The sequence below is a fragment of the Podarcis gaigeae genome (assembly GCF_964106915.1).
Source record: "Podarcis gaigeae genome assembly, chromosome: 16".
In the NCBI taxonomy this organism is placed as follows: Eukaryota; Metazoa; Chordata; class Lepidosauria; order Squamata; family Lacertidae; genus Podarcis; species Podarcis gaigeae.
Window position 1 is genome coordinate 33,743,176 of NC_139693.1, and position 26,854 is coordinate 33,770,029.

At 48.5% G+C, this 26,854-nt stretch overlaps 1 protein-coding gene across 1 annotated transcript in view; it reads right to left on the minus strand.

Moving 5' to 3' along the window:
• The window catches only part of MMP17 (matrix metallopeptidase 17), a 171,468-nt gene that overhangs the window by 24,141 nt on the left and 120,473 nt on the right, over positions 1 to 26,854 (minus strand). The window contains exons 2-4 of the mRNA XM_083717318.1: positions 26,393 to 26,525; positions 13,864 to 13,990; positions 451 to 734 (exon numbers count right to left, since the gene is read on the minus strand). Coding sequence (XP_083573444.1) covers positions 451 to 734; positions 13,864 to 13,990; positions 26,393 to 26,525 — 544 coding nt within the window. The remainder of the gene's footprint in view (positions 1 to 450; positions 735 to 13,863; positions 13,991 to 26,392; positions 26,526 to 26,854) is intronic.

The following is a 26,854-nucleotide window of genomic DNA, read 5'->3' on the forward strand; positions in this document are numbered from 1 at the left end:
CCACCACATGTGATAAAAAGATCCTTCTTTTTCTTTACATTTCCAACATTTGTTACTTACTTTATACAGTGGCACCTCGGGTTACATATGCTTCAGGTTACATACGCTTCAGGTTACAGACTCCGCTAACCCAGAAATAGTGCTTCAGGTTAAGAACTTTGCTTCAGGATAAGAACAGAAATTGTGTTCCGGCTGTGCGGCAGCAGCAGGAGGCCCCATTAGCTAAAGTGGTGCTTCAGGTTAAGAACAGTTTCAGGTTAAGAACCGACCTCCGGAACGAATTAAGTACTTAACCCGAGGTACCACTGTACATTTTATACATATATAAAGGAAGCTTTTCCCTTTCTATAAAGGTCCATCTTCCTTTGGCCTCCCCCTTCTTCCTTCGACGCTCATGGAGGCAAACAGGGCACTTACGCACATTTCCGCAGCTCTCTTACCCTGACGTACCTGATGATCGGAAAGTCCAATATTCATCGTCATCAAAGTGAGTGTCCCCGGCGGTGTGGTGTTCCCCCGGGAAGAAAGCGTGGGCGACTGTGCCGCCAGGACCGTCAAAGGGGTACCCGTCATTGTGGTCCGTTTTGGAGAAGTCGATCTGGATGTCGGCATTGTTGCCAGCCACTTCGTGGAAATTTAGCGGCGTGATGTCGCTCCACACCTTCAGGGCGTAGTACATGAGGGCGCGGACTGTGTCGTGGCCCAGGTGAGATTCCTTGGGGAACGTGCGAACTCTGGGATGGAAAAAGGCAGCCCATGGTCAGAAAAGAACAGCCCCAAACTAAATTATACTCAGGGTAAGGTAAAGGTAAGGGGACCCCTGACCATTAGGTCCAGTCGTGACTGACTCTGGGGTTGCGGCGCTCATCTTGCTTTATTGGCTGAGGGAGCCGGCGTACAGCTTCCAGGTCATGTGGCCAGCATGACTAAGCCGCTTCTGGCGAACTAGAGCAGTGCACAGACATGCCGTTTACCTTCCAACCGGAGTGGTACCTATTTATCTACTTGCACTTTGATATGCTTTCGATCTGCTAGGTTGGCAGGAGCAGGGACTGAGCAACAGGAGTTCACCCCGTCGCGGGGATTTGAACCGCTGACCTTCTGATTGGCAAGTCCTAGACTCAGGGTACTTAGGGTAGACCTACTGAAATTAATGGACCCATGTTAGTCTTGTCTGTTATTTTCAATGGAAGCAATCCTGGATACAGCCCCCTTTTTTGGGTGACCGTGACAAATTTGTTATATATATATGTACAGTGGTACCTCGGGTTACAGACGCTTCAGGTTACAGACTCCGCTAACCCAGAAATAGTACCTTGGGTTAAGAACTTTACCTCAGGATGAGAACAGAAATCACGTGGCGGCGGTAGAGGGAGGCCTTATTAGCTAAAGTGGTACCTCAGGTTAAGAACAGTTTCAGGTTAAGAACGGACCTCCGGAACAAATTAAGTTCCTAACCTGAGATACTACTGTATTTATTAAAGATTTCTTAGTTTACATAAATAATGTGCATTCTTTCTCTTTCCCCCCCTCCAAGTTGCATTTTCTACAGATCAGTTTCATTTGTTGTGAGACATACAGTGTTAGGTTTTTTTTCCTTCCCCTTTCACTGTTTTATTAAATTTGCTTAGTAACACAACATTATTATATGTATTCTATAAAACAAAGAATACAAAACAAAATTCATTCATACTACAATGCATAACTACATAACATTAATATACATGGTTTCAGAAAAAAGGCTTACATAACTAAATCAATTCAAAATACCATCCGGTTTACTTCCCCCTCCCTCCCCACTCCAGCCCTCCCCCCCCCTCCGGTCAGGCCTTCCTTCTTCATATCTTTATCCATGTACACAGTGTGTTCATTTGAGCTTGTATGTTAGGGTGGCTTCCCCTATTTCTATCCAGACATACAGTGTTAGGTTAAGAAGAAAATAGGGGGGAAGAGGGGGAGGAAGGAATGGTGAGTGGGGTGGGTTCGGGTGGCAATGCTTCTATTCTTCTACTTATTGTATGTGTGGGGTTTTGTGTACTCTTACTATTCACTTGTTGTATTTCCTTGGTGGTGAGAGAGGTTGAGGGTGGTCTAGGGGGTGGTTGGTTGTCTTTGGTTGGCTATAATGAGATTTGTTTTTGTGTGTGAGTGGGGTATGTGTGTGTGTGTGTTTGGATCAAGTTAGCCAGATTGATTCGTATGCTGTTGGCGGATTCTTGTCGTTGTCTTGTTGGGCTGTGTATGTGATAAAGGGGAACCATAGCAGGGTGTAGGCGTCTTCTTCTATTTGTCCCCATGTCAGTTTCAGTTTATTGGTTAGTTTTTCTAATAAGGCTGTTTCCCATCAAATGGTATTTGATACCATTGGTCAATGTTCACTCCTGACAGGTCTCTCCGGTGTCTGGCTATGAGGCTTCTGGCTGTTGAGAATAGGTGGGACCATGACACATTTGTTTACTTATTTTACTTTGCCCACTGATACACAACCTTGCAGCAGTCATTCCACTGGGTGGCAGCAGAGGGAGGGAAAAAAGACATGCAGGGACACCCGCTGCTCTGCTGAGACACCAGCCACTTTTGGCTCCTCCTCTCCTTGAAAAGTTTCTGATCCCAACTGGTTATTAGAAGAGCTTGTAATGAAGATGTGGTACCTGAAAACTGGTACACAAGTTTACCTATTTCCTCCTCTCTCCCAAACCATTTTCCTTTCATGCTGTGACTTTTTTTAAAAAAATGAGGGCAGAGACTGTCTTACTACTGATCTTTGCAAGCCGCTCTGGGAAGGTTATCTGGCCAAGCAGTGGGGCAAAAACTGTTTAAATAACTAAAAGAAAGAAAGAAAGAATCCTAAGAATGAGAGTGTTAAAATTATGGTAGGTCTGCTGCTTGTATGAAGAAAGCTTAGTTGATTAATTTGATGAGCTTTCAAGTGAGTGAAGAAATCTGCATAAATGTGTGTGCAGTTTTGAAGAGGAAAAAGAGAGAGACACACGTGTTTTGTGTGTCTTTAAGATTGTGCATGTGAACACACCCCCACACACCCACACCCCTCATTCCCCCATGTGACAGTGAATGGCAGATGCCTCTTTTAAAATGGAGCCCTGCTTCCTGCAACCTTTGTAAACACTTACATTTAAAGCAATTAAGATTTGTTTTGAGAAAAAATGTCATCTGATGAATTAGAGTGCTTTTTCATTTGCTTTAAGGGGTTTTTAATTAATCAAGCCAGTGAATTAATTAAAGGCTGCAGCTCCAATTAAAATTCCATGCCACACCCTACTGTGATTTAAAGACAAAGACAGGAACTCAGGGACCTGTAGCCATTGTTAGAGAACCACGGAGATGGGAGGAAACTCTGAAGCCCATCTAGCTCAACCCTGTTCAGCGCAGAATATCTGCAAACTGGCATCCCTGATAGATGGATGGATGTCCCTCTTCCCCAAAGGGTTAAGGACTATTTTTCTGGAAAAAGAAGTGCTGGATCACACCATGAACTCCTCTATTGTTCTCTTAGAATGGCAATGGCACTGAAATATACTCAGAGTCGAGAGTGGATTTCATGCTCTTTATTCAGCTCATAGTGTGAGGAGGAATGAAAGTCCCCTCAAAGTATCTGCTTTATATACATTATTTACACAATGGGCTGCACGTGATTGGCTAATTCCGGGATTCTCCTGTAGGCCAATCAGGTTGTGGATTCACTTCTATCTGGAGCTGGATTGGGTGGCTCCTGCAGACCAATCAGATTGCTGCATTGTTCTAGGACCAATTAGACTGCTGCATTCTGAATCCTATTGTTCTGGGACCAATCAGACTGCTGCATTTTGGATTCTATTGTTCTAGGACCAATCAGACTGCTGCATTTTGGATCCTATTGTTCTGGGACCAATCAGACTGCTGCATTCTGAATCCTATTGTTCTGGGACCAATCAGACTGCTGCATTTTGGATTCTATTGTTCTAGGACCAATCAGACTGCTGAATTCTGAATCCTATTGTTCTGGGACCAATCAGACTGCTGCATTCTGAATCCTATTGTTCTGGGACCAATCAGACTGCTGCATTTTGGATTCTATTGTTCTAGGACCAATCAGACTGCTGTATTTTGGATCCTATTCAACTCAGTACATAACAGGCGCCCACCTGAGAGGTGCCGGAACTGAGTTCTGGCAAGCCCCGGCTGAAAAAAGCCCTGAGCGTCACTCCCTCCCTTTGCTTCTTTGATCAAATCTGGAGCTCTCCACAACTGGAAGAATCTGGAGCCATTTTTCTTTGGTGCAAGAAGCAACTTTGCTTGTCAGAAATACAGCGAAGTAATTTTCCTGGTTTTTTTTCCTGTTTCTTTTTAAAAAAATGAAAAATGACTGGTTATCTACAGGCAACAGTCTCCTGCTGAGACCTTTCAGATTGAAACGAAAGGGGGGAGACGGAGAGCAGTGGAGGATTTGAAGCGAAGAAGGAGAGCAGGAGAGAGCAAGCCTCGTCTCTGGAGGGGCCACGCGGTGTGGAGCTCTCAAAACCAAGCACAGCTGCTGTCTGACAAGAGCAGCAATTAGCCTGAGAGAGTCCCCTTGTGTACCAGCCAATGCCACAGGCTCGGTCTTGTCGCGATAGAGCCAGTGAGTCCTTTTCAAGAAACCTGCAACTTTCAATTTGGCCTGAGCGAAGGCGACAAATCCAGTTATCTCCCAGTGCCACGGGTCTGGAGCCAGTTAGCAGTTGATTTGCGCAAAGTCCCTTAAGAATCCGATTGGACAAATTCATTAGTTGGAAGCGTGTTCGCTAATGAATCCCTGCAGGACACAGAGAGGATGGCAGAGGCTTAGTTATCTCTCTGTACAGGTGACGTGTGGCTTCTTCTGTTGCTGTTTGTGAACGTCCCTGCCCAACCAAACACACTGTCCAGCTTCTCAAAAGCAGGGCTGGTCAGATCAGACTCTCTCACCCAAAATAAAAAGGAGACCCGCTCACTTTGAGATTTTTATTTTTTTACGACAGCGGTAGGGAACCTATTTCAGCCCTGCGGCTACACCCCTTCCTAGTGAACCCTCCAGGGGCCACTTGGCAATGGCGAATGAAGCCAGAGGCAAAAGCAAGTGGAGCAATGATTGTGAAAGTTACTTCTGTGCAGTAGGCTAGTTCCCACACACACACACACATTTCTCTATCCAGGTGTTATTAGAATTTTAAGGCCTCAAATATAAAATCAATATTCATAAATGCACACATATCTAAATACAGTGGAACCTTGGGTTGCAAATGTGATCCGTGCGGGAGGCACGTTCGCAACCCCCAGCGCCATGCCTGCACACGCGTGTGATGCAATTTGGGCTTCTGCGCATGTGCAAAGCACGATTTAGTGTTTCTGCGCATGCATGAGCGCCGAAACCCGGAAGTAACCCATACTGGTACTTCCGGATTTCGGCACGTTCGTAACCTGAAAACGTGTAACCCAAAGTGTCTGTAACCTGAGGTACCACTATATATATGAATCATGTGCCTGAAATAGTATGGGAGAGCAATCCTGGAGCCATTTTGACTCTCCCAAGAACCTCAAATATTCCTCTGCAGGAAGGGAGGCAAAAGGGGAAAGCCTTCCCATTGTTATTTTGATTGCACATCCTGCCTTAAGGGCGTATTTGTGTATGAAAAAAAAGGGTGAGCCTGTGACATGGATTCAGGAACTAAAATTTTAAGCAACACAAAAGAATGGCCAGGCTGCCCAGATAATGCAATCAGTGACCGTTATCAGGTATCCTGGCAGACAGGATTTCTGCTGTAGATGCTTCTGTGATGTATATATGATGTTTTGGGGGGTGGTCTTGGGCTACAGGGTGGGCAATTTCAAACGTCTATATGAGAGCTTGCACACCATTGTTCAGGGGTCTCCTCCCTCCTGCGTGTGGTGAGCGGGGACCCTGTTGCAACAGTTCCTTGAATAAAGATTAGGCTTACTAGCCGCTTTGCTTCTCAATATATAGTCATACCTCAGGTTATGAACGCTATGGGTTGCAGACCACACTGCACCTGGAAGTACTGGACTGGGTTACTTCCAGGTTTCGGCACTTGCGCATTGCCCAGAAGCTCAAAATGACATCACGTGCATGCGCAGAAGCGCCGAATTGCGTCACGTGCATGCGCAGACATGGCGCTTCAGGCTGCGAACACTACGGGTTGTGAACATGCCTCCTGCATGGATTATGTTCGCAACCCGAGGTATGACTGTACTCTGGATGGCCTCTGTTATTTTCTCCTACTGATGGGGAACCCACTTAAGGACTCTATACGGGCTCTGGAATACCCCATAAGAGTTCAAGGACACATTTCAGCCAGGCAAAAGAAACTGGGGGGGGGGGGGGAGTGCAAGGCAGGGCTGGTGAGGGGTGTGGTCCGGGGGGAAGAGTCCCCAGGGCCACAGAGAGAGAACCAGAGGGCCACATTTAGCCCTGGGGCTTGATGCTCCTCACACCTTTCTGGAAGATCTGAGCAGGCCTTTTGACACCCTCAGGATTCACTGGGTTAGGCTTCCAAGCCTCTGAGTTCTGTGCCAACAAACAAATTTTTAACAGCTCAGTGCCCTTGATTTCTGCCTCCGCAAATCCCCCTTCTGCCTGCCCTTCTCCCTGGCCTTGTCACACAAAGCAGACATGCATCCACCGCTCACTTGGCAGTGGCATGTTGACAAACAGCTCCAGCTGCTGACCTGCCTTTTTATTAAAATGGCAGCTACTCACAGCATACGAATCAATCTGGCTAACCTGATACAAAAACACCCACCCACCCCACTCACACACGAAAGTTCACCGCAACCAATCACAAACAAGCAACCGGACCCTAGGCCAACCCCAATTTCTCTCACCGCCAAAGGAACACAAGTAAATAGCAAAGAGAATCTGCACAAACATGAAGCAAATTAGAAACATCGCCTCCTTACCCCACTCCCCCTTGCCTTTCCCCCCTCCACCTCCCCCCCTTTTCTTCCTAATGTAACCCTAATGTCTCAACAAATGAAACTGACCTATGGAAAATGTAACTTGAAAAAAGAGACATGGCGCATACCTTTGTAAACCAAGAAAACTGTAATAAAAATATTAAAAATAAAATAAAAATGGCAACTTCTTGAGCAGAACTAGTCCCTGGGACATGAGGCACGTTTGGGAGGATGGGTTTGCGATGGATGTGGCACAAACAGGCTCTGTGGAGGACACAAAGTTGTGCAGGAATGCAATTGTGAAGCGGCAGGCATGCTTCCCTGCTTTGTGTTGCTACATGGCCACACCTGGTTTACGTAGCTCTTTAGTGTGTCCTTCGGGACACTCAGCTACTTCAGAGATTTAACAAAAAACAAAACAAAGCAGATGTCCAGAGCAACTTAAAAAGCTCAGGTCTGATTATGGATGCAAGAAGACACCATTTTCCATTTTCTGCCTTTTATTTGTCACACATGGCACTGTTTCCATTCCACTGCAGTTCATAGAATCATAGAGTTGGAAGAGACCACAATGGCCGTCGAGCCCAACCCCCTGCCAAGCAAGAAACACCATCAGAGCACTCCTGACATATGGTTGTCAAGCCTCTGCTTAAAGACCTCCAAAGAAGGAGACTCCACCACACTCCTTGGCAGCAAATTCCACTGTCAAACAGCTCTTACTGTCAGGAAGTTCTTCCTAATGTTTAGGTGGAATCTTCTTTCTTGTAGTTTGGATCCATTGCTCCGTGTCCACTTCTCTGGAGCAGCAGAAAACAACCTTTCTCCCTCCTCTTTGTGACATCCTTTTATATATTTGAACATGGCTATCATATCACCCCTTAACCTCCTCTTCTCCAGGCTAAACATGCCCAGCTCCCTTAGCCGTTCCTCATAAGGCATCGTTTCCAGTTCACCCCCTGCCGAAAAGTATGCCATTCACCTCACTGCCTCACCTGAGCGAAATGACGCAACTTGCGTAATTTTTGTAACCCAGTTAAGTACATGACATAAAAGACGTTGCCATTAAATTGTTCCGCGCCGTTCATTTCAGCGCGAAGGAAACGCAACGCAAGCAGGAGGGAAACAAAACCAATTATGGACCGAAAGCAACAGCAGAGAACGTATTCGCTGGATTGATTCCCATTCCGGTTTGTGGGATGAATAAGCAAACACTGGCGATTCCTGCTCCCACATTCCCATTTTTAATAGAAATCTCTGACATCCTGAGATCTGATTCATATGTTACCCAGCTGGTGTGGGTGCTGCTTCCTCATGTCTGTATCTCAGAAATAATGTGGTAACAAATGAGTTGGCTTGAGAGCTGAAACAGAAGCTCAGCGTGAGGTTTTCTACTTCTGGGATGAACAATGTTTAGACGGAAGCAGGGGGATCTTAGTGGTTCGAGTCTTCTCCTTGGGGCCACCAATCTTGGATCCAACATGAAGGGTTGGCGCTGTTGGGCCCCAGTTGAGGGCACACCATCAATGCCCTGAGCCTCCTGCCTTGTTGCTGCCTCTTTGCTTGCAGTTTCTTCATGGCAAGCAGAGAGAAGAAGGAGCAGGTTAGGCTGAGACCGGTGACCATAAGGTCACCCAGGGAGCTTCAAGGCTGAGTGGGAATCTGAACTCTGTTCTCCCAGGTCAAACTCCAGCACTAACCATGGCACCGTTTGTACACAATCGGGTCCAGGGGGCGAGGTAAGGAGAAAGAAGAGATGCACGGCAGGTATATCCATTTGGGGCACTAGTCCAGCAACTTCTGGGGACGCAACTGGCGCTGTGGTCTAAACCACTGAGCCTCTTGGGCTTGTGATCAGAAGGTTGGCGGTTCGAATCCCTTCGAATCCCATTGCTCTGTCCCAGTTCCTGCCAACCTAGCAGTTCGAAAGCACGCCAGTGCAAGTAGATAAATAGGTACCACTATGGCGGGAAAGTAAACGGCGTTTCCATGCACTTTGGTTTCTGTCACGGTGTTCCGTTGTGTCAGAAGCAGTTTAGTCATGCTGGCCTCATGACCCGGAAGGCTGTCTGTGGACAAACGCCGGCTCCCTCGGCCTGAAAGCAAGATGAGTGCCACAACCCCATAGTTGCCTTTGACTGAGCTTAAGCTTCTTTTTTTGGGGGGGGGGGAGTTGTTTTTTGGAAATATCTAAATATCTAACCCCCCAAAAAAATAAGTCTTTGGGCTTTCTGGGGATTTCCCAACATTTTTCTTTAAAAATCCACATGGATGCCATTTTGACAGTGCAATTCCTGGACGTGTCTGGGAAAACCCAGACATATGGCCGCTTAAGGGTTAATACTGTTAAAGTCACCTAGCCAAGAAGCGGGTGGGTAGAGGTGTTGCTTAGCAACCAGCATGATCTTTGCTGAGGTAGCACATGCTCTCTGATTGGCTGTGCCATTCTGAGACGTTTCCACCTGTATGTTTCGTTGAATGTCCCCCTGTACTTTTAAGGTGCGACTTTTGCTGTTCTCCTTAAATCATATACTGTTTTTGTTCAGTTTCCACAGTAAAATGTTACCAAGATTTCTTTTCTCTCTGGACTCTCTGGTCTCCATTATTTAAGGAACTTTGCCAACATGCCAGCCATTGGCTCTACCTATCACTGGCTCTGTCTGGCTCCACCTACTTCTTCTCTTTGGCTACTGCCCTACAAGTCCCAATGGGCTTGCCAAGCACAACTGCATTTTGTAGTAGCTTCACATGTAGCAGGAAGCAGCAACTGAACCACAGCTCCCTTGTGTGTGTGTGTGTCTGCGTGTGCGATTTGTTCCACAGTTAACATAATAGAAAGCAATTAATATTAGCATTAATATTCTCCCTGACCCCCTACCTAGTAATGCAAGCTGTCTCCAGGGTGTGTGTGTGTGTGTGGGGGGTGAGCGCTGTTGCTCCTTATTGTGACTCAGCAACCCTCCACCTTCTCTTTGCTGTAAGCCTAACTGGCATTTGAAAGCCGGCTGAGAGCCAAGCCGTCTGCGGGGATTGTTTTGGCTTCAAAAGACCACGCAGAGTCGATGACTTGAACAAACACAGAGCTCTTCCTTTCATTGAGATTGACAGCAGCCGTGTGGGGATGCTGAGTCAGCTCACAAGCCTGGAGCCCCACTTGCTCCTACGATTGCTGAGTCAGCTTGCCAGTCTGGGTATCACCAAGTCCCCGCTCGCTTCTCTGAGCAACGAAATATGACAGGCAGGGTTATGCCTGAGCAATTTCACGAGAAAGGAGAGAAATATTTTCTCCTGCCCTCTCTGGCTCCAGGATATTGACATCTCCGCTGATCAGAGACCATCTTCCTTTTCTAAGCCCTGATCCTAGGACAGGGGTCGGCAACCCGCGGCTCCGGAGCCGCATGTGGCTCTTTTATACCTTTGCCGCGGCTCCAGGGCGGATACTAGCGAGGGGAGGAGGCGCATTGTGCGCCCCGACGCTCCCCACTGTGGCGGGCACTGTACTGGCTGTGACGTCGCATGGGGGCGGTGCGTGCGTTAGTCACGCACTGTCCCGACGTCACCTGCCCGCCCGCCCGCCCGCTACATTGTAAGGGGCATGTACGCTGGTCACTGCATTGAAAGGGAGCATGTACGCTGGTCACTGTTTTGAAGGGGAGTGAAACACACACACACAAAAAAAGGTAACTTGTTAATTTAACATTTATTTCTATGAGGAGGAGTAATTCTGAGGGGAATAATAAAGAAATAATAAAAAAGTGACAAAAAAGTTATTTTTATAATGACGAGTTTTGTGGCTCCCAGTTTTTTTTCCTTCGGAAACGGGTCCAAGTGGCTCTTTTTGTCTTAAAGGTTGCAGACCCCTGTCCTAGGAAATTAACCACCACACATCTCTTTGTTTGGGATGCTTTGTTAAAATGCTGTTTAGAGCAAGCGGCTAGATCAAAGTGATTGTGTTCTGGGGCTCAGCGTCTTCCCGGGTCTTTGCAAAGGTGACTTTTCAGGTGGTGAAAGGTCTGAGCTGCTCCAGACTGATTTTTTATTTTCCACAGGTGTGTTCTGCAACATGCCATTGATGCAGTGATAGTGCAATACCGTGGTACCTCTGGTTAAGTACTTAATTCGTTCTGGAGGTCCGCTCTTTACCTGAAACTGTTCTTAACCTGAGGTACCACTTTAAGCTAATGGGGTCTCCCGCTGTCGCCCCACAATTTCTGTTCTCATCCTGGGGCAAAGTTCTTAACCCGAGGTACTATTTCTGGGTTAGTGGAATCTGTAACCTGAAGCGTCTGTACCCTGAAGCATCTGTAACCTGAGGTACCACTGTAGTGGCAGATTTATACTGGACATAGGTTGTACATTGGCCATATCCACACCATACACGAAAACAGCAATGATACCACTTTAAACAGCCATGGCTTTCCCCAAAGAATTATGGGAGGTCTAGTTTGTTCAGGGTTCTGAGCGTAATTAGGAAATCCCTATTTCCCTCACACAGGGACAATTCCCAGAATTCCTTGGCTGTTAAACCACACTGGGAATTGTAGCTCCGTGAACCTGTAGCTCTTGGCAAAATGAGTAAAATCAACGGTTTAAAGAAGACATTCTAAACTAAAATTATAGATTAAAATAGGCATCAACTTTATTATACAGTCGTACCTTGGTTCCTGAATGCCTTGTGACTCAAACGTTTTGGCTCCTGAACGCAGCAAACCTGGAAGTGAGTTTTCCGGTTTGCGAACGGTTTTTGGAAGCCGAACATCCGACGCGGCTTCCGATTGAGTGCAGGAAGTTCCTGCAGCCAATCAGAAGCTGTGCCTTGGTTTTCAAACATTTTCGGAAGTTGAACGGACTTCCGGAATGGATTCCGTTCGAGAACCAAGGTATGACTGTACTGGATATCCAGTATATTCTGTTCTTGTTTAACCATTATATGTTTATATTTTGGTTACTAATTTTATACAGCTCTTAAAAAAAAAAGTGAAAAATACACATCAACTTTACATTGCCTGCCAGAACAGAAAAGTTTTGAGGAGGCACTGAAAAAAATAGAGGGAAGGCACCTGCCTAAAGTCAATGAGTGCAGGAGCTGCCACACTAAAAGATTGGTCCCTTAAAAGTGCAGAATAAATATTATTTGGTACTTGTTTTAAATGTGCCAGTTCTACAGTTCTAAGTGCCTGAATGAGCAGATGGCCCCATGGTGTTCAGCACAAAGAAGAACAGAAGACTCAGGAATATACCACTGGACAACATAAAGGAATATTCACGGAGGCCTGTTTATTTTTTATTACAAGCTGGGAATCCCTTTACGATTTCTGAGTCACTCCTGTCGGGCTTTCTGTTCACCAACACCTGATTTTTGCAAGCGGCAGCAGGGGGTGCTCTTGCCACACGGAGGTCCCAGAACTAAAGCCCACGAGCTGCAGTGCTTGGAGTTCCAGCCTGCCTTTTCCCCTGGGGACAGCAAAGCTCCAACTACTGCGGTTGTTAAAAATCCAAACAACAGAATAAATCAAACGCAAAACCCCACATTTATCTACTTTCCACTTGATCTCGGTTCAACCTGTTGAGGACTCTGGTAACGATGTTCTTCCCCAGCACAGGAGGACCATTAAGGTGAATATCTCTCCTGAAAGCAGCCAAGTGCTCCTGCAAGATAAAGCTGTCACGATGGCCGCCACCAACTGCTCGGGAACCCCAGTGGGGAGGGTGTGACTGTGCCCATGTCTGGCTTGTGGGCTTCCTAGAAACAATAGTATACCACTTTAAACAATTGTGGCTTCCCCTAAAGAATTCTGAGAATTGTACTTTGCTAAGGGAGTTGTTAAGAGACCCCGATTCCCATCACACAAGCTACAATTTCCACAGTGGTTTACCTATCAATTGCTCTTCCCAAGGAACTCTGGGAATTGCAGCTCTGTGAGGGGAATAAGGGTCTCCTAACAACTTGCAGCTCCTTCGCAAATAGAAGGGGAAGAAATGGAGGCAGTGAGATATTTTACTTTCTTGGGCTCTGTGATCACTGCAGACGGTGACAGCGGTCACGAAATTAAAAGACGCCTGCTTCTTGGGAGAAAAGCGACGACAAACCTAGACAGCATCTTAAAAAGCAGAGACATAACCTTGCCAACAAAGGTCCGTATAGTTAAAGCGATGGTTTTCCCAGTAGTGATGTATGGAAGTGAGAGCTGGACCATAAAGAAGGCTGATCGCTGAAGAATTGATGCTTTTAAATTATGGTGCTGGAGGAGACTCTTGAGAGTCCCATGGACTGCAAGAAGATCAAACCTATCCATTCTGAAGGAAATCAGCCCTGAGTGCTCACTGGAAGGACAGATCCTGAAGCTGAGGCGCCAATACTTTGGCCACCTCATGAGAAGAGAAGACTCCCTGGAAAAGACCCTGATGTTGGGAAAGATTGAGGCACTAGGAGAAGGGGATGACAGAGGACAAGATGGTTGGACAGTGTTCTTGAAGCTACCAACATGAATTTGACTGCAGGAGGCAGTGGAAGACAGGAGTGCCTGGCATGCTCTGGTCCATGGGGTCATGAAGAGTTGGACATGACTAAATGACTAAACAACAACAACTCACAGCATCCTTAGCGAAGCACAGTTCCCAGAATTCTTTGGGGAAAGCCACAATGGTTTAAATTGGTATGATACTGCTTTAAACGTGTAACTGCAAAGTTGGCCACCATCTAACGTCCCCCGGAAACAAATCGTTATGCATGCTCAGCAAATACTGAATCTCCCTGCAGGCTTTTTTTGGGCAGCAAATGAACAGGGATGAACGTTCCACAGACAGGCTACCTTGAAGTGCCCTTCGAATGGCAGTGGCCCCATTCAAGCACGCAAATAATCACGGACAGCTGAATCAGCCCTTGAGCCATTCCTCCCCACCGGCACTGCAAGTGCAAAAGATTTAACAGCCAACCTCCAAGATAAGTTCCTTTTGTTCCACTTGGTTGCTGACTGAGCATGCCTCTTCCTCCTTGCCTCCGATTCAGCGAGATCAGGGAGAGAGCACCGAGGTGTCTTCATCAATTTCAGCGTGGCTTCATCTATATTTCAAAAGAGAAAAGTCACTCAGGCTGGGGGGATAGGGAGAGTTTCTGCCTTGAAACAGCAACATCAACAGTGCATTTTCATAACAGCCATTTCAGATATGAAACATACCTCCCCACCATGCACTATAGGTAAAGGTAAAGGGACCCCTGACTGTTAGGTCTAGTCGCTGACGACTCTGGGGTTGCGGCGCTCATCTCGCTTTATTGGCCGAGGGAACCGGCGTACAGCTTCCGGGTCATGTGGCCAGCATGACTAAGCCGCTTCTGGCGAACCAGAGCAGCGCACAGAAACGCCTTTTACCTTCCCGCCGGAGCGGTACCTATTTATCTACTTGCACTTTGACGTGCTTTCGAACTGCTAGGTTGGCAGGAGGCAGGGACCGAGCAACGGGAGCTCACCCCGTCGTGGGGATTCGAACCGCCGACCTTCTGATCGGCAAGTCCTAGGCTCTGTGGTTTAACCCACAGCGCCACCCGCGTCCCTACCATGCACTATACAAAGCAGCTAATATAGGAACGTGGTAAATATCCACTGATTCATGTAGCTCACTATTCCCTGCACTGGTTGGCAGCATTTATCTCCAGGATTTCAGACAGGGTTCTTTCATAGCCTGACCTGGAGATGCTGGGGACTGAACAGATGTGCTGGCGCAGAGCCATAGCTTTTCCCAACAGAGAAAACACGTGTCTGAATTTGCATATACCCTACTGTAGATGCAACCATAGTATTTCAGAACTGTTTGCTCTGGTTGCTAATAAGATATCATCTCCTAAAGCAGCCTGGAGGAGTGTTGTCTAGCAATAAATATAATATGCAGAAAAACAGCACTATTCAGAAGTATGCAAAACCCCCTGAGTAAATCCATAATATAACTTGTGTTTGGCATTCATCTGCTGCTCTTTTCTTTTCCTCCTGTTAAGCGAGTTCTTAAGACTATTTTATTTGAGTGTGTATTTTTTTATTAAAAAAACCCCAGAGCCTGTGTTTATTATTATTATTTGAATGCCCAGGTGCAGATACCCCCTCCCCTTCCCACCCCCAGAAGTCAGACTACATATCAGGTAAAACGCAGGACAACATACTTGGGATTAAAACGGCCACAGCTTTCTTAATTTCAAATGTAGGAAAACCTTGGCTTAGGCATTGGGCATGTATCCTTCTCAGCTCCCTTGCTGGGGGTCTGAGGCAAAACAAGGTCAGTTGGTGATATGGGGATACTATCACAGCATTCACACAGCTGGCCCCCAATCTGTTAAGTTGTGGGTAGACGACACAGATATCAGACGACACAGCGATTCTTCAAACAGCTCTTGTTTATTTAGAGGCCAGAACAGAACTAAACTGAGGGGTTCAGTCAGCCTGCTTATATAGAGCTCCAGTACAACGTTACTGTAACAACTTTCTAAAACTATCCAATCACTGAACGTCACTTTCGATCCCTTATTTGCATAACTATTTACAGTATCCCCCTGCTGGCCCAGGGTGAGAACTTCAGTACATAACACAATCCATGTTGCTGAGGGGAGTTCTATGACCCACCACCATATTCTTGTGGTCTGAGACTCCCCTCAATGCTCCCTTTAATGGGGTCCCTGGTATCACTGCCGCAGGTGGGGTGTGTCACCACCCCACCCCTTCTATCGATTGATGGACTAGACTGGATTCCATCCAAGGCCTAAAACCGCCAAAGGTGTGATCATTGCTACGGGGAAGGCAAAACCTGCAGAGCAGGGCAAATTCCTTCCCGGCTCTGAAAAACAGCAACCATCATCTGACTGCAGCAACATTCATGGACCTGGAAAGGAGAAGGTTAGCCTGTAAAGAAAGAAACCATTGGAAGGCTGGGTGGGTGACGCTCTGAGGCTGCTGTGCTGCCAGTGTTGGCTCCGACCTCCTTTTAAATCTAAGGAGTGGACCAGAGTGAAGCCTGCGCTTCCACGGTCCTCTCCTTTAGCTCAGCTCCCTGGCCTGCTGCGGATTGGCTGATTCAAATATGGAGGTTTGGCGGGAACCCATAGGCCTTTGCCTAGAGATCAGAGCGATGGCCCAACAGCATGGCGTGGCTTCGGGTGGGTGGCGGGGCTGCGTGCTGGGCCGCAAATAGTCGCCCACTGTCAGAGACATGGTGAGCGCCCATTATTAAATTTGTATACCACCCTTCCCCTGAAGATCTCAGGAAAGTTCACAGCATAAAAACACAAGATAAAAAACCCCCACAAAATACATAATGGAAAAGGAACGAAAACAAACCAAAACAATAACCCCCTTCCCTGATCTACCGCCTCCCACAAACACAATTACAGTAAAAGGATATAGGATGTTAATCAGCCAAAGGCTTGGTTGAAGAGGAATGTTTTCGCCAGGCACTAAAAGGTCTTTAAAGAAGGCACCAGGTGAGTCTCCCGAGGGAGAACATCCCATAAATGGGGAGCTACTGAAGAAAAATCTTGCAGACCTCTCATGGAGGAGGCACATGAAGAATTATATATTTAGACATGTCTGCTGATATATAGAGTTTTTTTAATGACATTGTTTGCTGTAATTGTTAGGCTCGTTTTTCATTTGTATGGTTCATAAGCCGCCTTAAGTATGATTTATCATTGAAAGGCAGCGTATTGATGCAGAATCGATCAGTCTTTGCTCCAACAGGAAAGCGAACATATCCAAGATTTATTTCTGATACCCCAGACCATGGCTTGAAGAATGGTCTAAATTGGCCCATTAGAAAGCTGTCGTCCCCCCCGCAGTCAACGCAGACTCCTGACTCATTATGCATTTATAAATGATATAATTACTGCCTGAAAAATGACTCAGAAATCTGCACGTTCATAACATCAGAACTCGTGGACACTCAATGGAACTGATTGTTAATAGATTCAGGAACAGATGAAAGAAAGGACTTCACCCATGGAGGAGAGGGCCTTCTAGGGTTACTAGTCATGATGGTTAGGAGATCTCTCCACAGTTGGGAGGCAGCAGTGAATGCTTTCAAATGCCAGTTGCTGGGAACCACTGGAGGAGAGAGGGTGCTTGTGTTCGGGTCCTGCTTACGGGTTTCCCATAGGCATTTGTTTGTTCCCTGTGAGAACAGGGTCCTGGACAAGAGGGGTCATTTGGCTGACCCAGCAAGCTAGTATCATGTCCTTAAGGACTGGAAGATCTTTCCTTCCTAAGCTTCTGAATACCAGGCAGTGAGGACCACACGAAGGGCAGGCTTTTCATAGGCATCTGATCAGCCACTGTGAGATCAGGATACTGAACGAGGTAGACCTTTGGTCTCATTGAAGAGGGCGCTTCTTATGCTATACCTGAAGGAGCATCTCCACCCCCATCGTTCAGCCTGGATACTGAGGTCCAGCTCTGAGGGCCTTCTGGTGGTTTCCTCACTGTGAGGTTACAGGGAACCAGGCAGAGGGTCTTCTCAGTGGTGGCACCTGCCTTCCCGTCAGATGTCAAGGAAACAAACATCTATCTGACTTTTAGAAGACCTCTGAAAGGCAGCCCTGTTTAGGGAAGTTTTTAATGATGTTTTATCATGTTTTTAATATTCAGTTGGGAGCCACCCAGAGTGGCTGGGGAATGAATTAATAAATTATTATTATTATTATTATTATTATTATTATTATTATTATTATATTATTATTATTATTATTATTATTATTATTATTATTATTATTATTATTTTATTACACTCACTGTTTTTCTTTACATAAAGTCAGCAACAACAACAACAACAATAATAATAATTTCTTATTTATATCACGCCCATCTGGCTGAGTTTCCCCAGCCACTCTGGGTGGCTCCCAATCAAGTGTTAAAAACAGTACAGCGTTAAATATTAAAAACTTCCCTGAACAGGGCTGCCTTAAGATGTCTTCTGAATGCCAGGTAGTTGTTTATCTCTTTGACATCTGATGGGAGGGCGTTCCACAGGGTGGGTGCCACTACCGAGAAGGCCCTCTGCCTGGTTCCCTGTAACTTGGCTTCTTGCAGTGAGTGAGCCGCCGGAAGGTCCTTGGTGCTGGACCTCAGTGTCCTGGCAGAACAATGGGGGTGGAGACGCTCCTTCAGGTATACAGGACCGAGGCCGTTTAGGGCTTTAAAGGTCAGCACCAACACTTTGAATCGTGCTCGGAAACGTACTGGGAGCCAATGCAGATCTCTCGCAACCGGTGTTATGTGGTCCCGGCGGCCACTCCCAGTCACCAGTCTAGCTGCCACATTCTGGATTAATTGCAGTTTCCGGGTCACCTTCAAAGGAAGCCCCACGTAGAGCGCGTTGGAGTAGTCCAAGCGGGAGATAACTAGAGCAACCCCCGAAGGTTCACACACAAGATACGTGCGGGGAATTGCTTCGAGTTTCCTCAAAAGGAAAAACAAAAACAAAAAACAGGCACGTCCTGCCATTTCCAAGCTGCTCTTTAAGAGAGAACAGATCACATGCTCTCCTTTAAATTTAAGTGGCGTGCACTTCCAATTTCAACGAAAGCGCGGGCCAACCAATAAAAGCAAACTGTTCCTTCTTTTCGCTCCTGGGCACCTTGGTGCATCCGATAAGACGGGGGAGAAATAATTACATGAATTTAATTAGGAACTGAGAAGGAGAGTCCCGGCGATGTGGCGATAGGGGAGGGGGAGGCAGAGGAAGGGAGGAGGGGAAGCTTGAAGAGCTGTTCAAAAGACAGTGGCTGCTGTTCAAAGCCTGAGTCACACAGAGCTGCCCTAAAAGCGTCTCTGCACTTGGCAAAGAAAGAGGGCATCTGTCAGGGGCTTAGGAGCAGAGGCACAGGGAAGAGGGGAGATGGAGAGTGAGGGGGAGGAATCCGAGGGGAACGTAGGAGGGGACAGTGGTCCGAGGGATTCCATGAGCCTCCCCAGCGAATCGGAAGATTCACAAAAGGGGGCGCCAGTGGCCAGGGGCAGGGGGTTCCCAAGGGGAACGCCCCAGGAGCAAGGGGGCAGCAGGGACTCCCAGAGCAGTAGTTGGAAATCAGGACCAGCTTCCCCACCAGAGCAGAGTGGGGGGGAAGAGTCCCAGGTATCGGGGCCAGTGCTTTCCCCACCAGGGAGAGGAGACGAGGCAGAGCTGACCACGCCTCCATCGGAGAGTCGGGCAACGGAGGGGAGGTCAGATCCGGCCAGTGTCACGGAAGAGGGAAGCAGCGATAGAAGCAGTGTAACGGTTAGGAGAAAGGTCACTGGGTTGGCGCGAGAAACAAGTTCAAATGTACAGGAGCGCGGGACAGCAGAGAATGAGGATTGGGAACCGGGTCCTAAAGCCCGCCGGAGGCAGGGGGAGGAGCTGAGCGACTCAGCGTCGGAGGAGTCCAGAAAGGGCAATGTCCCGGTGGGCAGGAGGACCCAGAGGAGGAGAGAACAGCGCAGAAGGTGGAGCAGGGCTAGGATCTTAAACTGGTGCGGAAGGGGAGGTGATTCAGACGGGACTTCGCCGATCTAAGGTCTAAGACGTAGGGCTGCACGCTCTGGCGTTGAAATGGAAACTAAACTTCAATAAAGACTTTTGTATATTACATCAACCTGGCGTTGGTCCTCTGTGAGCTGGGACCTAGAGGCAGCTCTGACATAATTAGCAGGTTCCTTCAAGCTTTTTCCGAAACCAGAGGGAGGGGAGCCCCTGGCCCAAGAGCTGTGAGCGGCCCTCACGTCCTCCCTATCTGGCCCTCGGAATTCTCCCCAGGCCCTGCCTTTATAACCCAAATGGGTTTTTGCCTGGCTGCACTGTGTCGTTGAACTGAGGATGCTTCCTGCTCGCCTGGATGGAAGACAGCAAGGTCTGTGAGGTTGTGTGCATAGAAAGTAGCCTACTTAGAACAGTGGTGAAATGTACTCCCTGTTTGCCCCACCCACTTCTGCTTCTGGCTCCTCCCACCAGTGGCATACGACCCCAAGAAAGTTGCCCAGAAGGGAATTTTCCTCCCTTGGGCAGGAAAAAAGCTCTCTGTTCCTCTGAAACAGAGATCCACTTTTTTTGCTGTGGGCAACGTGGAAATCCTGCATTGAGAAAACTAGGTAAAGGTAAAGAGTAAAGGGACCCCTGACCATTAGGTCCAGTCGTGACCGACTCTGGGGTAGCGCCGCTCATCTTGCTTTATTGGCTGAGGGAGCCGGCGTACAGCTTCCGGGTCATGTGGCCAGCATGACTAAGCCGCTTCTGGCGAACCAGAGCAGCTCACGGAAACGCTGTTTACCTTCCCGCTGGAGCGGTACCTATTGATCTACTTTGATGTGCTTTTGAACTGCTAGGTGGGCAGGAGCAGGGACCGAGCAACGGGAGCTCACCCCGTTGCGGGGATTTGAACCACCGACCTTCAGATCGGCAAGTCCTAGGTTCTGTGGTTTAACCCAGAGCACCACCCGCACCCCTCCTAGCCTTCTGCAAAAATATGCACAATTTCCTTCATTTCGCTTAGCTGTCTCAGGATTTTGGGTCGTCGTAGGGAGAGAAGAGCAGCAAATAAGTACTCAGGCCTTATGGTGAAAAGTGAAGGGGCTTGTTTATACCTGTGGAATGAATTCTGAAGGACGTTAGCAGTTCGAAAAGGATGCTTTCAGGTAGAGAGGGGGAAAACCAGCGGTTTTCCTGGGCTCCCATGGCAGTGAAATGAAATCACCTTTTCAGGAAGACAGCATAACTTGAGTCAAGGGGTCTACTCTTAGATGGCTGCAACCCATTAATATTATTATAACATGAGACCAGGGCCCTGTGGGACTTGACATCTTTCTGCAGGGCCTGCAAAACAGAGCTGTTCTGCCTGGCCTTTGGTTTGGACTCAGTCTGACCCTTCTGTTTCCCTCCCCTTATGGTTTTGATCTATGGGCTACTTTTAAAATGAGACTGCATTTTAAATTGCATTTTAACATGTATTTTAAATTGTCCCCCCCCCCATTATGTTTTTATTGTAATTTTACTGGTGTTAGCGGCTCTGAGCCTGGCTCTGGCCTAGGAGGGCGGGGTATAAATAAAATTTATTATTTCTTATCATATTATTATTATTATTATTATTATTTGGTAATAACAACAATGCACAATCTGCCCCCCCTTATGACTTTGTCACAAAGCTGTGGCTTGTCTTTCACCTAGCTCATTTTAGCTGTGCTTAAGGTCAACTTTGATAAAGTCGTTAGCAATCTGCAAAGCAATTATGCTGGGGAGGGGTGGGAAAGAAAGAAAGCGAAACAGGGGCAGGAGGGTTTTTGGAGGAGGAAAAGGCATACCAGATGTCTGGACGGCTCACGTGTTTCAGAGGTGGGAAGACAGGCAGAGACAGAAAGCTCTTCGCATCACATTGCGGAAACCCCCCACCCCACCCCAGAAGCGTGAGAAGCTGGCGAAATAATTGCCCGCCTCGGGTTGCCGGCCGCACGGGGCGACGAAACACCTGAGCCATGTAATTACTTCCCCGGGATGGCAGGCGAGACCGTCTGCTTCTCGCACGCAGGGATCCTTCCTCTCCCAGCGGAAGCTGCCAAGAGGCCACGAGAGCAGCTGCGCAATGGAAGGGTGAAGCTACCGCTTCTGGTTCCCTTCTGGACAGACGGCTGCAGTGGGGCGGGTGGGTTGGGGGGCAAGCCGACTGGCCTTGCAAACTCTCCTCCAGCCTTTGCATAACTTTCATTTCATTCGAGTCATTCTGAACATATGTTACCGGTAACAGCCTTTCCTCTTCTGAGGGGACGAGGTGGTGTTTTCCTTGTATAAAATTATATTTATTAAAATTTTATGAGTTACAAAAAGAAAAGAAAAAGAATTAAACATAACAAAACAAAACAATACAATACAAAAACAAAAATAGCGAAAACAAAACAAAAACATTTAAGAAAACACTCCAATACTTTCAATATTGTTATCTTTCATTTACTTGTTTCAGCGACTTCCTCACACCTCCCTTTTTTGTATTCCACTTCAATTAATTGTTTCAGCAAATCCTTTCCATCTTCCTCAATTTTCTGTCCTATAATTTATCTTAATACATTCTAACCTTATTTTTCCCTTTAATCCATTTACAATCTATGGTACTTAATTCTTTATAGCATTTCTGCTAAAGCCATGTAACTTCATTCCAACATCTTTCTAACATTCATTAATTTTACAATATTTCTGTAAGTAATCTTTAAATTTCTTCCAATCTTCTTCCACCGACTCTTCTCCCTGGTCTCGGATTCTGCCAGTCATTTCTGCCACGAGGTGGTGTTTTCCAAGGAATGCCTGCACTGTTAAGCTTGCTCACATCATGGCGTTTCAGTCAGAGTGTCGGACTGGGGGTCTGGGAGAGCAGGGTTCAAATCCCCACTCCGCCATGAAGCTCCCTGGGTGGTGACTTTGAGCCAGTGGCGTAGCGTGGGGGGTGCAGGGGGGGCCGGGCGCAACATCTGGGGGGGGGCGCGCTCGCCGCCTCCGGAGTCGCCGAAGAGCCTCGGGCACAGGCTGTAGCAGAGCCCCATGTCTCGCGGAACCAACGAGCTGTGCGCGCGTACGGGCTGAAGGCGTCCGGCAGGCAGCGGCTCTCAGCGCTCGCCGCGGTCCCCATGCGTCAGGGCCGCGGAGGGCGCGCCAGGCAGCCCCTCCTCACAGCCCCGCTGCTGCTGCAGCTGCTGGGCCATGTTGCATTTTCCTCGCCTCTCTGCCCTCCTCCTCCTCTGGGCAAGCGGCATCGTTTGGGCGGCAGCGCCAGTGGCAACTCGCCTCAGATCACCTGACACGGACCCGCCGCCGCTGTGGCTACCTTACCGTAAATACCCCAGCCCAGGCAGCAGCAAGAAGAAGCTGGCAGTGGCGGCAGGTTAGGGGTTAGGGGGTGCAAATTACTTGCCTTGCCCCGGGTTAGGGGGCGCAAATTACTTGCCTTGCCCCGGGTTAGGGGGCGCAAATTACTTGCCTTGCCCCGGGTGCTGACAACCCACACTACGCCGCTGCTTTGAGCCAGTCCCTCCCCCTCTGCCTAACCTACCTATCAGGGTTGTTGTCAGGATTAAGAGAGAAGGCAGGTGGAGAGAACCATATATGCCACTTTGAGCTCCTCAGATGGAAAGGCAGGATAGAGAAGTGCAATAAAAGAAACACGGTTTGTATCCAAGCTGATTGTAACTCCTCTTTTCATTGTTAGGCTCTGCTTTGCAATGGTCTAATACAGGGGTCTGCAACCTTTAAGACAAAAAGAGCCACTTGGACCCGTTTCCGAAGAAAAAACAACAACTGGGAGCCGCAAAACCATTGCGACATTTAAAACAAATATAACACTGCATACATTGTTTCTTAGCCCAATGTTATCCTCGTCATTATAAAAATAACTTTTTTGACACTTTTTAATTATTTTTTGTTTGACCCCTCAGAATTACTCCTCCTCATAGAAATAAACGTTATATTAACAAGTTACCTTTTTTTGAGTGTGTGTTCTTCACTCCCCTTCAAAACAGTAGCTGCAAATTGCAAAGCAATAGCAGCAAATCAGCCAGCGGCAGCCTGTTGGGGCGGCAGCCTGTTGCCCGAAGCACAGGGAGCCCTCCGGAGGGCTCCCCGTGCTTCAGGCGAGTGTCTGCAAGCCTTGCGTGCCCGGCAGGAGCTCCCGTCGGGCGCGCGAGGCTTGGGGCGGCAGCCTGCCGCCCGAAGCACAGGGAGCCCTCCGGAGGGCTCCCCGTGCTTCGGGCGAGTGTCTGCAAGCCTTGCGCGCCCGGCAGGAGCTCCCGTCGGGCGCGCGAGGCTTGGGGCGGCAGCCTGTTGCCCGAAGCACAGGGAGCCCTCCGGAGGGCTCCCCGTGCTTCGGGCGAGTGTCTGCAAGCCTTGCGCACCCGGCAGGAGCTCCCGTCGGGCGCGCGAGGCTTGGGGCGGCAGCTTGCCGCCCGAAGCACAGGGAGCCCTCCGGAGGGCTCCCCGTGCTTCGGGCGAGTGTCTGCAAGCCTTGCGCGCCCGGCAGGAGCTCCCGTCGGGCGCGCGAGGCTTGGGGCGGCAGCCTGCCGCCCGAAGCACAGGGAGCCCTCCGGAGGGCTCCCCGTGCTTCGGGCGAGTGTCTGCAAGCCTTGCGCACCCGGCAGGAGCTCCCGTCGGGCGCGCGAGGCTTGGGGCGGCAGCTTGCCGCCCGAAGCACAGGGAGCCCTCCGGAGGGCTCCCCGTGCTTCGGGCGAGTGTCTGCAAGCCTTGCGCGCCCGGCAGGAGCTCCCGTCGGGCGCGCGAGGCTTGGGGCGGCAGCCTGCCGCCCGAAGCACAGGGAGCCCTCCGGAGGGCTCCCCGTGCTTCGGGCGAGTGTCTGCAAGCCTTGCGCGCCCGGCAGGAGCTCCCGTCGGGCGCGCGAGGCTTGGGGCGGCAGCCTGTTGCCCGAAGCACAGGGAGCCCTCCGGAGGGCTCCCCGTGCTTCGGGCGAGTGTCTGCAAGCCTTGCGCGCCCGGCAGGAGCTCCCGTCGGGCGCGCGAGGCTTGGGGCGGCAGCTTGCCGCCCGAAGCACAGGGAGCCCTCCGGAGGGCTCCCCGTGCTTCGGGCGAGTGTCTGCAAGCCTTGCGCGCCCGGCAGGAGCTCCCGTCGGGCGCGCGAGGCTTGGGGCGGGAACAAAGGAAAATGCGCCTCCTCCCCTCGCCTCCACCCCGGAGCCGCGGCAAAGGCGTTAAAGAGCCGCATGCGGCTCCGGAGCCGCAGGTTGCCGACCCCTGGTCTAATAGAAAAAAGACAGTGATACAACTGAGAAATTGCACAAAGCAAATGAAATACCATGAAAATCCCCGAAACGAGAAGTAATCAACTAGAAACATTATCTTGTGGAAATAAACTAAATAATAAAAATCAAAAAGCTTAAGGAAAAGACTAGAAAAACCTAAAATAGAACAAAGCCTTAACGGGATGCTGGCTACAAACCTCGTTTCACAGAACTATTCAGTTTCCTCAGAAGGAAATAGAAGAATCATAAACTTTAAATGACCAATTTTTAAAAAAAGGGTAAAACCCCCCCAAAAATTCTGAAGTATTATAATCCTAGCTCAACCTAGGTAAAGCAAAGTGCAGTAATAAAGGATTGAGGACTCAAAAGTACAGTTTCTAACCTTTTTCGTAAATTCAGTATTAGAAACTGAATTATTATCCACAAGATAATATTTCTAGTCGATTACTTCTCATTTCAGGGATTTTCACAGTATTTCATTTGTTTTTTTTTGCAATGGTCTAAGGCAGGGGTCAGCAAACTTTTTCAGCAGGGGGCTGGTCCACTGTCCCTCAGACCTTGGGGGGACGGCGGGCCGGACTATATTTTAAAGGGGAAAATAAGATGCAAGAGCACCATGAGCCCTGGTGACTGCTTACCTGTGTCTTGCGAGCGGCAGGGGCTGGTGGCAGCGGTGGTGGAGGGATGATGAGCAGCCTGTGAAAGGGCTCTGGAGAGGGGCTGCTTAAAATGGCGGCCGCTCGAGCGCTGCTGCTGCTCTGGCACCAACATGGTCCAGCCCCCTTCCTCCTCTAGTCACGGCAGGGAGAAGCCAGGAGGAGGGAGGGAGGGAGGAGGCGGCACTGCTGTGTGAGGGAGAGGGATGGAGAGGGAAATAACACACGCACTGGTGATCCACACGGCGATTCCCGGACCGTCTGCGGGCCGGATCCAGAAGGCAATTGGGCCTGATTTGGCCGGTGGGCCTTAGTTTGCCTACCCATGGTCTAAGGAGCCAATTGCCAATCTGGCGCCATCCAGATGTTTTGGACCGCAACTCCAACAGCCCTAGTCATCACCTTAGTCATCAAACATCTGGAGGGCATCAGGTTGGCAAACAAACCCGCACCTGAAATCTGAATCTACCGGACAGATTCCCACATTGCTTTCGTGTGATGTAAAAGCCGTTTCCAGAACCAAAGTGCTTATTTCTATGTTATTTGCTTCCTGAAACAAAACCTCAGTTGCAATTAATGTGGAAATGAGTGCTAAGCTCATTCTGCATGCAAAGGATATGGTCAACCACTAAGCCAGGGTCTGCTAGCATGGCGCCTGGGGCACTCTTGAGGTCTTTATCCGGTGCCCGTGAAGTCTCTGAGCCCCCTGACACACTACCCCCTTGGGTCCTAAGGTGGTGTAATGGTCACTCCCCCCTTGCTTGGAAAGCTGAAAGAAGTTGAGAAGAATGATGCTCTTCCGTCAACTCTATGTGCTTTTCAAGCTCAGGTGAATTCTATTCAGTCTGACTTTTGCCTAGATTCCTTGGAAATGCAATGAGTTCCCTCTCCCTCTCTTTCTCTCTCTCTTTCTTAGGGAGGTGGGTGGTTTTTATCAAAGGAAGAGGAAGTGAAATGACCAGATGGGGTGGCACTCACAAATACAAATGGGTCCACCAGCATTAAAAAAAATGGCACCCACTGCATTGAGCTATGTTGGAAACAACAAATGTTCTTTTCCCAATTCTCTACTCACCTAGAATCCCAGTGGTTTCAAGGCCACCAAACTGCTGCATGGCCACAATGGCTTTGGTGAGCTCTTCCTGTGTCTGAAGTTTTCCTGTGATGGGGTCTGGAGGGGGCAGATAGCCGAATTTTGTCAGCCAATCCTGTTAAAACCCAAAAAAGGAGAAGGTTGGGAAAAGAAAGAAATGATTCAATACGTCAAAGGGTCTCTTTAGTTACACCTCACCTAGTCTCTCTCTCTCACACATACTCTTACATGTTTACACTCGGCTTCCACATTGAATGCCGCATCCCTCGTTAACAAATGGATGTGTCAGAACAGATCTATGTACATTACTTTAAGTAATGGAATCTGATGACCTTCATGCATCCCGGAGCTGACGTTTAATTTTCCTAACCAGCTACAAAACACTTTTGATTACATAGACGAGCAGTTATAGGAAACTCGGGGTTGCACTTCCATCTTGTCGCT